This window comes from Zootoca vivipara, chromosome Z2, assembly GCF_965207765.1.
Source record: "Zootoca vivipara chromosome Z2, rZooViv2.hap1.1, whole genome shotgun sequence".
Lineage (NCBI taxonomy): Eukaryota > Metazoa > Chordata > Lepidosauria > Squamata > Lacertidae > Zootoca > Zootoca vivipara.
The window spans coordinates 49,551,484-49,565,473 of record NC_142585.1 but is presented as its reverse complement, the minus strand read 5'-3'; the positions used below and the strand labels follow the sequence as shown (position 1 = coordinate 49,565,473).

General features: G+C 51.5%; 1 protein-coding gene across 3 annotated transcripts in view; it reads right to left on the bottom strand.

The window, feature by feature from the left end:
- Positions 1 to 11,746, bottom strand: part of LOC118078308 (carboxyl-terminal PDZ ligand of neuronal nitric oxide synthase protein) — a 50,339-nt gene extending 38,593 nt beyond the window's left edge. Inside the window, exons 1-3 of one of the 3 annotated variants that reach the window (XM_060270607.2) lie at positions 11,486 to 11,746; positions 8,364 to 8,435; positions 546 to 638 (exon numbers count right to left, since the gene is read on the bottom strand). In XM_060270607.2, coding sequence (XP_060126590.2) covers positions 546 to 638; positions 8,364 to 8,435; positions 11,486 to 11,596 — 276 coding nt within the window. In that variant the 5' untranslated portion in view covers positions 11,597 to 11,746. The remainder of the gene's footprint in view (positions 1 to 545; positions 639 to 8,363; positions 8,436 to 11,485) is intronic. The other 2 variants (XM_060270606.2, XM_060270608.2) reach the window with 2 other exon arrangements.
- Between the last annotated feature and the right edge of the window lie 2,244 nt (positions 11,747 to 13,990).

Here is a 13,990-nt window from a genome sequence, read left to right as displayed (position 1 = left end):
TCACACTGTTGACTCATGTCAAGTTTGTGGTCTACCAAGACCCCTAGATCCTTTTCACACGTACTGCTCTCAAGCCAGGTGTCCCCCATCCTGTATTTGTGCCTTTCATTTTTTTTTTGCCCTTACATTTCTCCTTGTTAAAATTCATCTTGTTTGCTTTGGCCCAGTTGTCTAATCTGCTAAGGTCATTCGGAAGTGTGATCCTGTCCTCTGGGGTATTAGCCACCCCTCCCCATTTGGTGTCGTCTGCAAACTTGCTCAGGATGCCCTCTAGCCCATCATCCGAGTCATTGATCAAGATGTTGAAGAAGACTGGGCCCAAGACAGAACCCTGTGGCTCTTCCCACTAGTCACTACTCTCCAGGATGAGGAGGAGCCATTGATGAGCACCCTTTGGGTTCGGTCAGTCCAGGATGTTGCTAAGGGAGTTTGCCCTCCATCCCCCTTGATCATTTTTTTGGCAGGATGAGTGGGTGGGTGGGGGGCCCTTTCCCTGCCCCCTCCCAGCTCTACCAGCATGACTCGCCTAGGCCCCCACTCCTCACCTTCTGCTTCTTGCGCAAGATCACCTTCACTCCGTCCACCGAGATAATGATGTTGACCTTCTTCTTTTTGATGTTCTTGGCCTTAAATTCATACTGCGGGGAGGAAGAGGGCAGAGAGACGCATTAGGAGGGCCGGTTGCCATTCAGCTTGGCCCCAAGGCTTTGCACACCACACCTTTCCAAGGGCAGACACTTGGCTAGTGGATAAAAATAGGGCAGCTGTCTATCAGCTCCATCTGGTACGCAGGATGAGACCCTACCTGCCCGCGGACTGTCTCGCCAGAGTGGTGCATGCTCTGGTTATCTCCCGCTTGGACTACTGCAATGCGCTCTACGTGGGGCTACCCTTGAAGGTGACCTGGAAACTACAACTAATCCAGAATGCGGCAGCTAGACTGGGGACTGGGAGCGGCCGCCGGGACCACATAACACCGGTCCTGAAAGATCTACATTGGCTCCCAGTACGTTTCCGAGCACAATTCAAAGTGTTGGTGCTGACCTTGAAAGCCCTGAACGGCCTCGGTCCGGTATACCTGAAGGAGCGTCTCCACCCCCATCGTTCTGCCCGGACACTGAGGTCCAGCGCCGAGGGCCTTCTGGCGGTTCCCTCGTTGCGAGAAGCCAAGTTGCAGGGAACCAGGCGGAGGGCCTTCTCGGTGGTGGCGCCCGCCCTGTGGAACGCCCTCCCGGCAGATGTCAAAGAGGAAAACAACTACCAGACTTTTAGAAGGCAGCCCTGAAGTTCAGGGGGAGGCTTTTAATGTTGAATAGATTGTTGTGTTTTATTCTTCTGTTGGAAGCCGCCCAGAGTGGCTGGGGAGACCCGGCCAGATGGGCGGGGTATAAATAATAAATTATTATTATTATTATTATTATTATTATTATTATTATTATCCAATTATTATTATCCAATTATTATATTATTATCCAATGCCTTATGAGGAACGGCTTAGGGAGCTGGGTATGTTTAGCCTGGAGAAGAGAAGGTTAAGGGGTGATATGATAACCATGTTCAAATATATCAAAGGATGTCATATAGAGGAGGGTGAAAGGTTGTTTTCTGCTGCTCCAGAGAAGCGGACACGGAGCAATGGATTCAAACCACAAGAAAGAAAATTCCACCTCAACATTAGGAAGAACTTCCTGACAGTAAGAGCTGTTCGGCAGTGGGATTTGCTGCCAAGGAGTGTGGTGGAGTCTCCTCCTTTGGAGGTCTTGAAGCAGAGGCTTGACAGCCATCTGTCAGGAATGCTTTGATGGTGATTCCTGCTTGGCAGGGGGTTGGACTGGATGGCCCTTGTGGTCTCTTCCAACTCTACGATTCTATGATTAGGAAGAACTTCCTAACAGTAAGAGCTGTTCGGCAGTGGAATTTGCTGCCAAGGAGTGTGGCGGAGTCTCCTTCTTTGGAGGTCTTTAAGCAGAGGCTCGACAGCCATCTGTCAGGAATGCTTTGATGGTGTTTCCTGCTTGGCAGGGGGTTGGACTGGATGGCCCTCGGGGTCTCTTCCAACTCTAGGATTCTATGATTCAATTTCCACCTCTGGATTTCATGACGGTCAATTTGTAAATGCAACCATTTGCACCCGCTGCATTCCCCATCCTGATTTTGGTTCATTGCAAACTGCAAAGCCCCCCCCCCCCCCGACCTTCCTCTCTCTCTCTCTCTCAGCCGGAAGCACCGGGCTACTTTTATCTCGGCTCAAGAGGGAGGCAGGCAGGCAGCCCAGGCCTGCAGGGGGATTGTGCAAAGACCACTTGTGGGGTGGGGGGCTGTCAGACTGAAACGGCCCCTGATGCGGCCGCAGCACTTAAATGTTCATTAAAGCGGGTTCTGAATGAAGCCGCAGGACGGAGCAGTTTTTTTGTGTGTGTGTTGTAGCAAATAAAACAGCTCTCCCCAAACCCCAAATAAAATCATTTGGAGAGAAAGTCAGAGAGAAAGCTTTGATGGTGTTTCCTGCTTGGCAGGGGGTTGGACTGGATGGCCCTTGGGGTCTCTTCCAACTCTATGATTCTATGATTCTAATAGTATAACCACCTCAACATTAGGAAGAACTTCCTGACAGTAAGAGCTGTTCGGCAGTGGGATTTGTTACCAAGGAGTGTGGTGGAGTCTCCTTCTTTGGAGGTCTTTAAGCAGAGGCTTGACAGGCATATGTCAGGAATGCTTTGATGGTGTTTCCTGCTTGGCAGGGGGTGGGACTGGATGGCCCTTGTGGTCTCTTCCAACTCTATGATTCTATGATTCTATGAATCCGCAACCGGGGAGAGGAAGCGATGGAAGAAGAATGGAAAGATTTTAAGTTATATCTAAAAATATATATGCAAAAGTGATATATTAAGAGTAGAATTAGGTTGTCAATAAACTGTGGGAAATATGAATATGTTAATTGAGAATTAAAATTAGATGATATGAGGTGATTAAAATGGGTTAGAATTTTAGATGATGGAGAACCACAGGGGAAGGGACCCCGAGGGGGTCCGCATATGCAATGTAAACATCCAAAGAATTAATTGTTTTTAATTTTATGTTTTCATAGAATCAAAGAATCATAGAGTTGGAAGAGACCCCAAGGGCCATCCAGTCCAACCCCCTGCCAAGCAGGAAACACCATCAAAGCATTCCTGACATATGCCTGTCAAGCCTCTGCTTAAAGACCTCCAAAGAAGGAGACTCCACCGCACTCCTCGGTAGCAAATCCCACTGCCGAACAACTCTTACTGTCAGGAAGTTCTTCCTAATCATAGAATCGTAGAGTTGGAAGAGACCACAAGGGCCATCCAGTCCAACCCCCCTGCCAAGCAGGAAACACCATCAAAGCCTTCTTGACATATGCCTGTCAAGCCTCTGCTTAAAGACCTCCCAAGAAGGAGACTCCACCACACTCCTTGGCAGCAAATCCCACTGCCGAACAGCTCTTACTGTCAGGACGTTCTTCCTAATCATAGAATCGTAGAGTTGGGAGAGACCCCAAGGGCCATCCAGTCCAACCCCCTGCCAAGCAGGAAACACCATCAAAGCATTCTTGACATATGCCTGTCAAGCCTCTGCTTAAAGACCCCCAAAGAAGGAGACTCCACCACACTCCTTGGCAGCAAATTCCACTGCCGAACAGCTCTTACTGTCAGGACGTTCTTCCTAATCATAGAATCGTAGAGTTGGAAGAGACCACAAGGACCATCCAGTCCAACCCCCTGCCAAGCAGGAAACACCATCAAAGCATTCTTGACATATGCCTGTCAAGCCTCTGCTTAAAGACCTCCCAAGAAGGAGACTCCACCACACTCCTTGGCAGCAAATCCCACTGCCGAACAGCTCTTACTGTCAGGACGTTCTTCCTAATCATAGAATCGTAGAGTTGGGAGAGACCCCAAGGGCCATCCAGTCCAACCCCCTGCCAAGCAGGAAACACCATCAAAGCATTCTTGACATATGCCTGTCAAGCCTCTGCTTAAAGACCTCCCAAAGAAGGAGACTCCACCACACTCCTTGGCAGCAAATTCCACTGCCGAACAGCTCTTACTGTCAGGACGTTCTTCCTAATCATAGAATCGTAGAGTTGGGAGATACCACAAGGGCCATCCAGTCCAACCCCCTGCCAAGCAGGAAACACCATCAAAGCATTCTTGACATATGCCTGTCAAGCCTCTGCTTAAAGACCTCCCAAAGAAGGAGACTCCACCACACTCCTTGGCAGCAAATCCCACTGCCGAACAGCTCTGACTGTCAGGAAGTTCTTCCTAACGTTGAGGTGGAACCTTCTTTCTTGTAGTTTGAATCCATTGCTCCGTGTCCGCTTCTCTGGACTTTTTCTATTCCGTATTTTTTCGTTTTTCAGTTTTTTATCCTTTTCGTAATGCTTTTTTGTTCCTTTTCTATTCTGGGAAAACCTAATAATAATAATAATAATAATAATAATAATAATAATAATAATAATAATAATAATAATAATTTATTATTTATACCCCGCCCATCTGGCCGGGTTCCCCCAGCCACTCTGGGCGGCTTCCAACAAAACAGAAATTCTAAAACACAGAAATCCATCAAACATTAAAATACAGAGATCCATCAAACATTGGATAATAAAAAATATTGTAAAAAAAAAGAAAAAAAAAGCGGGTGGACTCAGGGTGAGGCCCTTTCCTACACCACCCCCAGGTTCTGAAAGCAAGCACAGGCTACAAAGAGCCAGAATGCAATGGGGCCCAGGATGTGCCTGCCAAAAAGCGCAGCAATCGCCCGCCCCCCCCCCACTTAATATTCAAGCGGCAAGAATAATGACATCCCGCTGTCGCCGTCAAAGCTGGAGGAATTGGCTGGGGAGGAGGGAGGATTAGCTACAGCTCAGTCAATCGCAGGAAAAGTCTGCAGTAGCTCCAGGAGGCTACTAATAATTCAGGAGAGAGGCTGGGAAATTTATAACGCAGGAAAAAAAAAAAACACATTTAAATGCAGGCTTAGCTTAGCCTTAATGACAAGCCAAGCCAGCGAGAAGCTCGGTTGCCCCTCTGTTTAGGGAAGCTTTTAATGTTTGATGGATTTCTGCATTTTAGAATTTCCGTTTTTTTTGGAAGCCGCCCAGAGTGGCTGGGGGAACCCGGCCAGATGGGCGGGGTATAAATAATAAATTATTATTATTATTATTATTATTATTGTTTAATGTTTATGTTTACTTGTTTAGGACCCCGTTTGCTTCATCGTTCCATATCATTTGTTCAAAACCCTTGGTGTTTCATGTCAATTATCAACATGTTCAATAAATAAATATTGCATAAAATAAGAGTAGGCAACTCTTCTTGCTCTCCGTGAAACCTAACATTGATGTCGATTAGTTCACAATGAAGGGGTATAATATACCCAGATGGGCGGGGTATAAATAATAAATTATTATTATTATTATTACTGCACCAAATTGACCCCCGCCAAATTGGCATTCTGCTCCAAGGGACGAGCTTTCTCTCTGTTTGTTAAAGAACACCTCTTGCCAAGAAAGCAGCCTGGGGAGGGGGGGCAGGGGGCGGATCCAGGCGCTCCCAAAAGAATGGAGGGCTTCCCCCCCCCCTCCCCACTGATTTTGGGTTCCCCACCCACCCTGAGCAGCAAGGGGGGACACCTGTGCTATGGAAAACGTTACCAGCATGGCTTCCAAGTAAACCATTCTGCCCTGAAACGCTTCAGCTGAATCCCACATCCATCGCCTTCATGAGAAAGGGATGCCTTAAAACCGAATCATAGAATCGTAGAGTTGGAAGAGACCCCGAGGGCCATCCAGTCCAACCCCATGCCGAGCAGGAAACACGATCAAAGCATTCTTGACATGCGCCTGTCAAGCCTCTGTTTCAAGACCTCCAAAGGAGGAGACTCCACCACACTCCTCGGCAGCAAATCCCACTGCCGAACAGCTCTTACTGTCAGAAAGTTCTTCCTAATGTTGAGGTGGAATCTTCTTTCTTGAAGTTTGAATCCATTGCTCCGTGTCCGCTTCTCTGGAGCAGCAGAAAACAATCTTTCTCCCTCCTCTATATGACATCCTTTAATATATTTCATAGAATCATAGAATCGTAGAGTTGGAAGAGACCCCAAGGGCCATCCAGTCCAACCCCCTGCCAAGCAGGAAACACCATCCAAGCATTCTTGACATATGCCTGTCAAGCCTCTGCTTTAAGACCTCCAAAGAAGGAGACTCCACCACATTCCTTGGCAGCAAATCCCACTGCCGAACAGCTCTTACTGTCAGGAAGTTCTTCCTAATGTTTAGGTGGTTATACTATTAGAATCATAGAATCATAGCGTTGGAAGAGACCACAAGGGCCATCCAGTCCAACCCCCCTGCCAAGCAGGAAACACCATCAAAGCATTCCTGACATGTGCCTGTCAAGCCTCTGCTTAAAGACCTCCAAAGGAGGAGACTCCACCACACTCCTCGGCAGCAAATCCCACTGCCGAACAGCTCTTACTGTCAGGAAGTTCCTCCTAATGTTTAGGTGGTTATACTATTAGAATCATAGAATCATAGCGTTGGAAGAGACCCCAAGGGCCATCCAGTCCAACCCCCTGCCGAGCAGGAAACACGATCCAAGCATTCTTGACATGCGCCTGTCCAGCCTCTGCTTCAAGACCTCCAAAGAAGGAGACTCCCCCACACTCCTTGGCAGCAAATCCCACTGCCGAACAGCTCTGACTGTCAGGATGTTCTTCCTAAGGTTGAGGTGGAATCTTCAAAGCAACAGGAGTCCTGTTGCTTAAACCAAGGTATATGAGAGCTGCCTGCAGGTATTCAGAAAAGAGGGACAGTGGCACTTTGCGTGTGCTCAGAGGCTACTCCCCTTGCTCAGTGAAACACAATAGGATCCAGCCCCAGGGGATCCACATTCAGTCCTGCTTCCTTTCTGGGTGTGCATTTGGCAAGCCTTTAACTATGGCCTCCCTAAATTAAATTCATAGAATCATAGAATCATAGAGTTGGAAGACACCACAAGGGCCATCCAGTCCAACCCCTTGCCAAGCAGGAAACACCATCAAAGCATTCTTGACATGTGCCTGTCAAGCCTCTGCTTCAAGACCTCCAAAGAAGGAGACTCCACCACACTCCTTGGCAGCAAATCCCACTGCCGAACAGCTCTTACTGTCAGGAGGTTCTTCCTCATGTTGAGGTGGAATCTTCTTTCTTGAAGTTTGAATCCATTGCTCCGTGTCCGCTTCTCTGGAGCAGCAGAAAACAACCTTTCTCCCTCCTCCATATGACATCCTTTTATATATTTGAACATGGTTATCATATCACCCCTTAACCTTCTCTTCTCCAGGCTAAACATACCCAGCTCCCTAAGCCGTTCCTCATAAGGCATCGTTTCCAGGCCTTTGACCATTTGGGTTGCCCTCTTCTGGACACGTTCCAGCTGGTCAGTATCCTTCTTGAACTGTGGTGCCCAGAACTGGACACGGTACTCCAGGTGAGGTCTGACCAGAGCAGAATACAGTGGTACTTAGGAGACAGCTCCTAAGCTGGAGCCATTCATTCCCCAAAGGCCATCTAGCCAACTGAGAGAATCCGGGCTTCTGTTCCAGGAGGAATCTCAGCTCATCTGTGGGGCTCAGCCATTGGGGGGCAGTGGGGGGGCGTATGTGAAGTGGAGCCCAGCCAGCCTTCTGGTTGAATGCCTCCTGGCGAAGCGTGCTTCTTCTTTTTTTTGAGGTGGCATAGAACAAGGCACAGGCTTACCTTCCAAGTCCCGGACTGCAGAATCCGGGACCGGCAGCCGTGTGACACCGGACGTTGCGTCGACGTCGCTTTGCCCTTCTATGGGCACCAAAAATGGCCGCCGGCGGCTTCAAAAGTAGCTTCTACACATGTCCGGAAGTGCGTCGACGCGACTTCCGGCGTCGGCCATTTTTTGTGCCCATAGATGGGCGGGGCGACACCGGAAGTCGTGTCTATGCACTTCCGGTCATGCGTAGAAGCTACTTTTGAAGCCGGCGGCGGGCATTTTTGGTGCCCATAGAAGGGCAAATCAGAAAAAATATAAGGGCCGCCGGCAGGAGAAAAGAACGGAGAAAAACGGGAGACAAAGTGATACGGGGGACCGCCGGGGAAAGGTAAGTAAAAACGGGGGGTTTCCCGGGGAAAACGGGGTACTTGGCAGCTATGGGCACAGGGGGAAGAGAACATTTTTCTGATTGCTTAATTGAGTGGCTGAAAGTAAGCAGAAGATATTTGCAGGTTGGGGAGGGGAAGGAAGGAAGGAAGGAAGGAAGGAAGGAAGGAAGGAAGGAAGGAAGGAAGGAAGGAAGGAAGGAAGGAAGACACAATGACTCACCCGGATCCTCCTCATCGCGGCCACTATCTCCACGCGACTGTTGGGTCTTGGCACGTCCAGACTGCCAATGTACTGAAGGGAGAGAGAGAGCAAAGCCAGGAGTGATTCGTTAAAGAATTTTGGAACAATTTGCCCCTGTTCCAATTTGCCCCTGTACCCCATGCTCTGTGCATTCACACCCTTATTTACTACTAGTGTCATTCAGCCCGTTAAATACACGGGCGCTAGAACATATGTGAGAGGAGCGGCGGGGCCGCGGCCTTCCCTCCTCCCTCTCTGCGCTCGGCCGCGGGGCACACCAGGGATGCAAGTAAACCAACTCGCTCTCCCGTAGTGGCCCACGGCCGAGCGCAGAGAGGGAGGAGGGAAGGCCGCGGCCCCGCCGCTCCTCTCACATATGTTCTAGCGCCCGTTTATTTAACGGGCTGAATGACACTAGTAGTAAATAAGGGTTGTCAGGAGGAGGAGGAGGCGGTCCCTTCCCCTCTTCCCCTCATGCCATTAGTCGGGAGGCGAGGCGCGGAAGGGCGGTTTGGAGGGGAAGCCATTGAGGGAGAGAGAACCGCATTCCGCCCCCCCCCCGGCTCGAGGGCACGAGAGAGTGCGCGGGGACGGGGAGTGCGCGGAGGCAGAGGGTTGGGGGGGGAGAGCGTGTGTGTGTGTGCGTCCGTGGGGCACATGCGCAGTAGCACGGACACAGGAACACAGGGACTGGACGCAGAGACACAGGGACTTTATTATATAGGATTATTATTATTATTATTATTATTATTGTTATTGCCCATATGAACGAATATGAACGAATTCCTATGCCCCACAAATAACCCAGAGATGCATTTTAAATAAAAGGACACATTCTACTCATGTAAAAACATGCTGATTACCGGACCGTCCGCGGGCCGGATTTAGAAGGCGATTGGGCCGCATCCGGCCCCCGGGCCTTAGTTTGGGGACCCCTGGTCAAGTCTATACCTACCACTCCTGGTGCCTCGCCTTTCCCGCAACCTACCTTAGCACATGGGGCGCTCTTCAACTGTCAACAGTGGCTCCATAGAAGAGCACCTGTCTTGCACGCAGATCATAGAATCGTAGAGTTGGAAGAGACCACAAGGGCCATCCAGTCCAACCCCCTGCCGAGCAGGAAACACCATCAAAGCATTCTGGACATATGCCTGTCAAGCCTCTGCTTAAAGACCTCCCAAGAAGGAGACTCCACCACACTCCTTGGCAGCAAATCCCACTGTCGAGCAGCTCTTACTGTCAGGAAGTTCATAGAATCATAGAATCCTAGAGTTGGAAGAGACCACAAGGGCCATCCAGTCAAACCCCCTGCCAAGCAGGAAACACCATCCAAGCATTCTTGACATATGCCTGTCAAGCCTCTGCTTAAAGACCTCCAAAGAAGGAGACTCCACCACACTCCTCGGTAGCAAATTCCACTGCCGAACAGCTCTTACTGTCAGGAAGTTCTTCCTAATGTTGAGGTGGAATCTTCTTTCTTGTAGCTTGAATCCATTGCTCCGTGTCCGCTTCTCTGGAGCAGCAGAAAACAATCTTTCTCCCTCCTCCATATGACACCCTTTCATATCTTTGAACATGGCTATCATATCACCCCTTAACCTTCTCTTCTCCAGGCTAAACATGCCCAGTCTCGAGGAGCACTCTGCACATGCCCGGGCAGACCTAGAATCATAGAATCATAGAGTTGGAAGAGACCACAAGGGCCATCCAGTCCAACCCCCTGCCAAGCAGGAAACACCATCAAAGCATTCCTGACAGATGGCTGTCAAGCCTCTGCTTAAAGACCTCCAAAGAAGCAGACTCCACCACACTCCTTGGCAGCAAATTCCACTGCCGAACAGCTCTTACTGTCAGGAAGTTCTTCCTAATGTTTAGGTGGAATTTTCTTTCTTGTAGTTTGAATCCGTTGCTCCGTGTCCGCTTCTCTGGAGCAGCAGAAAACAACCTTTCTCCCTCCTCCATATGACATCCTTTCATATATTTGAACATGGGTATCATATCACCCCTTAACCTTCTCTTCTCCAGGCTAAACATACCCAGCTCCCTAAGCCGTTCCTCATAAGGCATCGTTTCCAGGCCTTTGACCATTTTGGTTGCCCTCTTCTGGACACGTTCCAGCTTGTCAGTCTCCTTCTTGAACTGTGGTGCCCAGAACTGGACACAGTACTCCAGGCGAGGTCTGACCAGAGCAGAATACAGTGGTACTATTACTTCCCTTGATCTAGATGCTATACTCCTCTTGATGCAGCCCAGAATTGCATTGGCTTTTTGAGCTGCTGCATCACACTGCTGACTCAATCTTTCTCCCTCCTCCATATGACATCCTTTCATATATTTGAACATGGCTATCATATCACCCCTTCACCTTCTCTTCTCCAGGCTAAACATGCCCAGTCTCGAGGAGCACTCTGCACATGCCCGGGCAGACCTCTTTCTTTGGAGGTGACAACCCGCGCCCCGCGGCGGCTGCGGGGGGGGGGGGTCTGGAGAGAACCCGGCTGGGGTGTCGCCAGAGGGGGTGGGGAACCGGACCTACGGCCTGGAGGAAGCAGCGAGCGCGGGATCCCGCGCGTAAAGGCGCCTCCAGACCTCTTTCTTTGGAGGTGACCACCCGCGCCCCGCGGCTGCTGCGGGGGGGTCTGGAGAGAACCCGGCTGGGGTGTCGCCAGAGGGGGTGGGGGACCGGACCTACGGCCCGGAGGAAGCAGCGAGCGCGGGATCCCGCGCGTAAAGGCGCGCAACGGCGCCTGCAGACCTCTTTCTTTGGAGGTGACAACCCGCAACGAGGGGGTGGGGGGCCGGACCTAGGGCCTGGAGGAAGCAGCGAGCGCGGGATCCCGCGCGTAAAGGCGCGCAACGGCGCCTGCAGACCTCTTTCTTTGGAGGTGACAACCCGCAACGAGGGGGTGGGGGACCGGACCTACGGCCTGGGGGAAGCAGCGAGCGCGGGATCCCGTGCGTAAAGGCGCGCAACGGCGCCTGCAGACCTCTTTCTTTGGAGGTGACAACCCGCAACGAGGGGGTGGGGGACCGGACCTACGGCCCGAAGAAAGCAGCGAGCGCGCGATCCCGCGCGTAAAGGCGCACAAACGGCGGCTCACCTTGGCCTGGAAGTGGATCCCGTGCTGGAAGGCTTCCTCGTTGTGCAGCGGCAGCCGCGCGTCTCCGGCGTCGTCCACCAGGTTGTAGCGGATCCTGAGCTTGACCGGCATCTTGCAAGCGAGAGCATCGCCCGGCAGCCCCGACGGCGAGTCCGCCGCGGCGACGAGCGGGAGGAAGCCGGAGCCGGGAGCGCGGCGCTCGGCTCGCCCAGGACCGAGGGCGCAGAGGAGGAGGAGGAGGAGGAGGAGGAGGAGGAGGAGGAGGAGGAGGAGGAGGAGGAGGAGGAGAATTAGGCTCCTCCCGGCGTCTCCCTCTCCCCGAGTGATGCGTCACGTTGGGGCGGAGCCGAGGCGGAGCACCGGGGACGGAGGAGGCCAGTGTTTCCCCACCAGGGGGCCTCCAGATGTTTGGGGACTACAACTCCCATCATCCCCAACTAGCAAGACCAGGGGTCAGGAATGATGGGAGTTGTAGTCCCAAAACATCTGGAGGCACACTGGTTGAGAAACACTGGCCTATGCCTGTCCCAGGGCCAGGCATAGGCAGCCTTTGGCTCCCCGGTGTTTTGGAACTACAACTCCCATGATCCCTGACCGCTGGCCCTGTGAGCGAGGGATCATGGGAGTCGTAGTTCCACAACATCGGGGAGCCAAAGGTTGCCTACTATGCCTATCCCAGGGCCAGGCATAGGCAGCCTTTGGCTCACAGATGTTTTTGGAACTACAACTCCCATGATCCCTGACCGCTGGCCCTGTGAGCGAGGGATCATGGGAGTCGTAGTTCCACAACATCGGGGAGCCAAAGGTTGCCTACTATGCCTATCCCAGGGCCAGGCATAGGCAGCCTTTGGCTCACAGATGTTTTTGGAACTACAACTCCCATGATCCCTGACCGCTGGCCCTGTGGGCGAGGGATCATGGGAGTCGTAGTTCCACAACATCGGGGAGCCAAAGGTTGCCTATGCCAGTGTTTCTCAACCAGTGTGCTTCCAGATGTTTTGGGACTACAACTCCCATCATCCCTAGCTAGCAAGACCAGGGGTCAGGAATGATGGGAGTGGTAGTCCCGAAACATCGGGAGGCCCACTGGTGGGGAAACACTGGAGGAGGCGACGGGGAAGAAGAAAGGGAGGGAGGAGGCGGGCGCGCCACGGGAGCTCCCGGGGCGGGAAAGGGGACCTACGGCAGGCGGCGAGGGCGGAGGCATAGAATCGTAGAGTCCAACCCCCCCTGCCGAGCAGGAAACACCATCCAAGCATTCTGGACATATGCCTGTCGAGCCTCTGCTTAGAGACCTCCCAAAGGAGGAGACTCCACCACACTCCTTGGCAGCAAATCCCACTGCCGAACAGCTCTTACTGTCAGGAAGTTCATAGAATCATAGAATCCTAGAGTTGGAAGAGACCCCAAGGGCCATCCAGTCCAACCCCCTGCCAAGCAGGAAACACCATCCAAGCATTCTGGACATATGCCTGTCAAGCCTCTGCTTCAAGACCTCCCAAGAAGGAGACTCCACCACACTCCTCGGCAGCAAATCCCACTGCCGAACAGCTCTGACTGTCAGGAAGTTCTTCCTGATGTTGAGGTGGAATCTTCTTTCTTGAAGTTTGAATCCATTGCTCCGTGTCCGCTCCTCTGGAGAAGCAGAAAACCATCTTTCTCCCTCCTCCATATGACACCCTTTCATATATTTGAAAATGGCTATCATATCATAGAATCCTAGAGTTGGAAGAGACCCCGAGGGCCATCCAGTCCAACCCCCTGCCGAGCAGGAAACACCATCCAAGCATTCTGGACATATGCCTGTCGAGCCTCTGCTTAAAGACCTCCCAAAGGAGGAGACTTCACCACACTACTCCTTGGCAGCATATCCCACTGCCGAACAGCTCTGACTGTCAGGAAGTTCTTCCTAATGTTGAGGTGGAATCTTCTTTCTTGTAGCTTGAATCCATGGCTCCGTGTCCGCTCCTCTGGAGCTGTAGAAAACCATCTTTCTCCCTCCTCCATATGACACGCTTTCATATATTTGAACATGGCTATCATATCATAGAATCATAGAGTTGGAAGAGACCACGAGGGCCATCCAGTCCAACCCCCTGCCAAGTAGGAAACACCATCAAAGCATTCCTGACAGATGCCTGTCAAGCCTCTGCTTCAAGACCTCCAGAGAAGGAGACTCCACCACACGCCTTGGCAGCAAATCCCACTGCCGAACAGCTCTGACTGTCAGGAAGTTCTTCCTGATGTTGAGGTGGAATCTTCTTTCTTGAAGTTTGAATCCATTGCTCCGTGTCCGCTCCTCTGGAGCAGCAGAAAACCATCTTTCTCCCTCCTCCATATGACACCCTTTCATATATTTGAACATGGCTATCATATCATACAATCATAGAATCCTAGAGTTGGAAGAGACCCCAAGGGCCATCCAGTCCAACCCCCTGCCGAGCAGGAAACACCATCCAAGCATTCTGGACATATGCCTGTCGAGCCTCTGCTTAGAGACCTCCC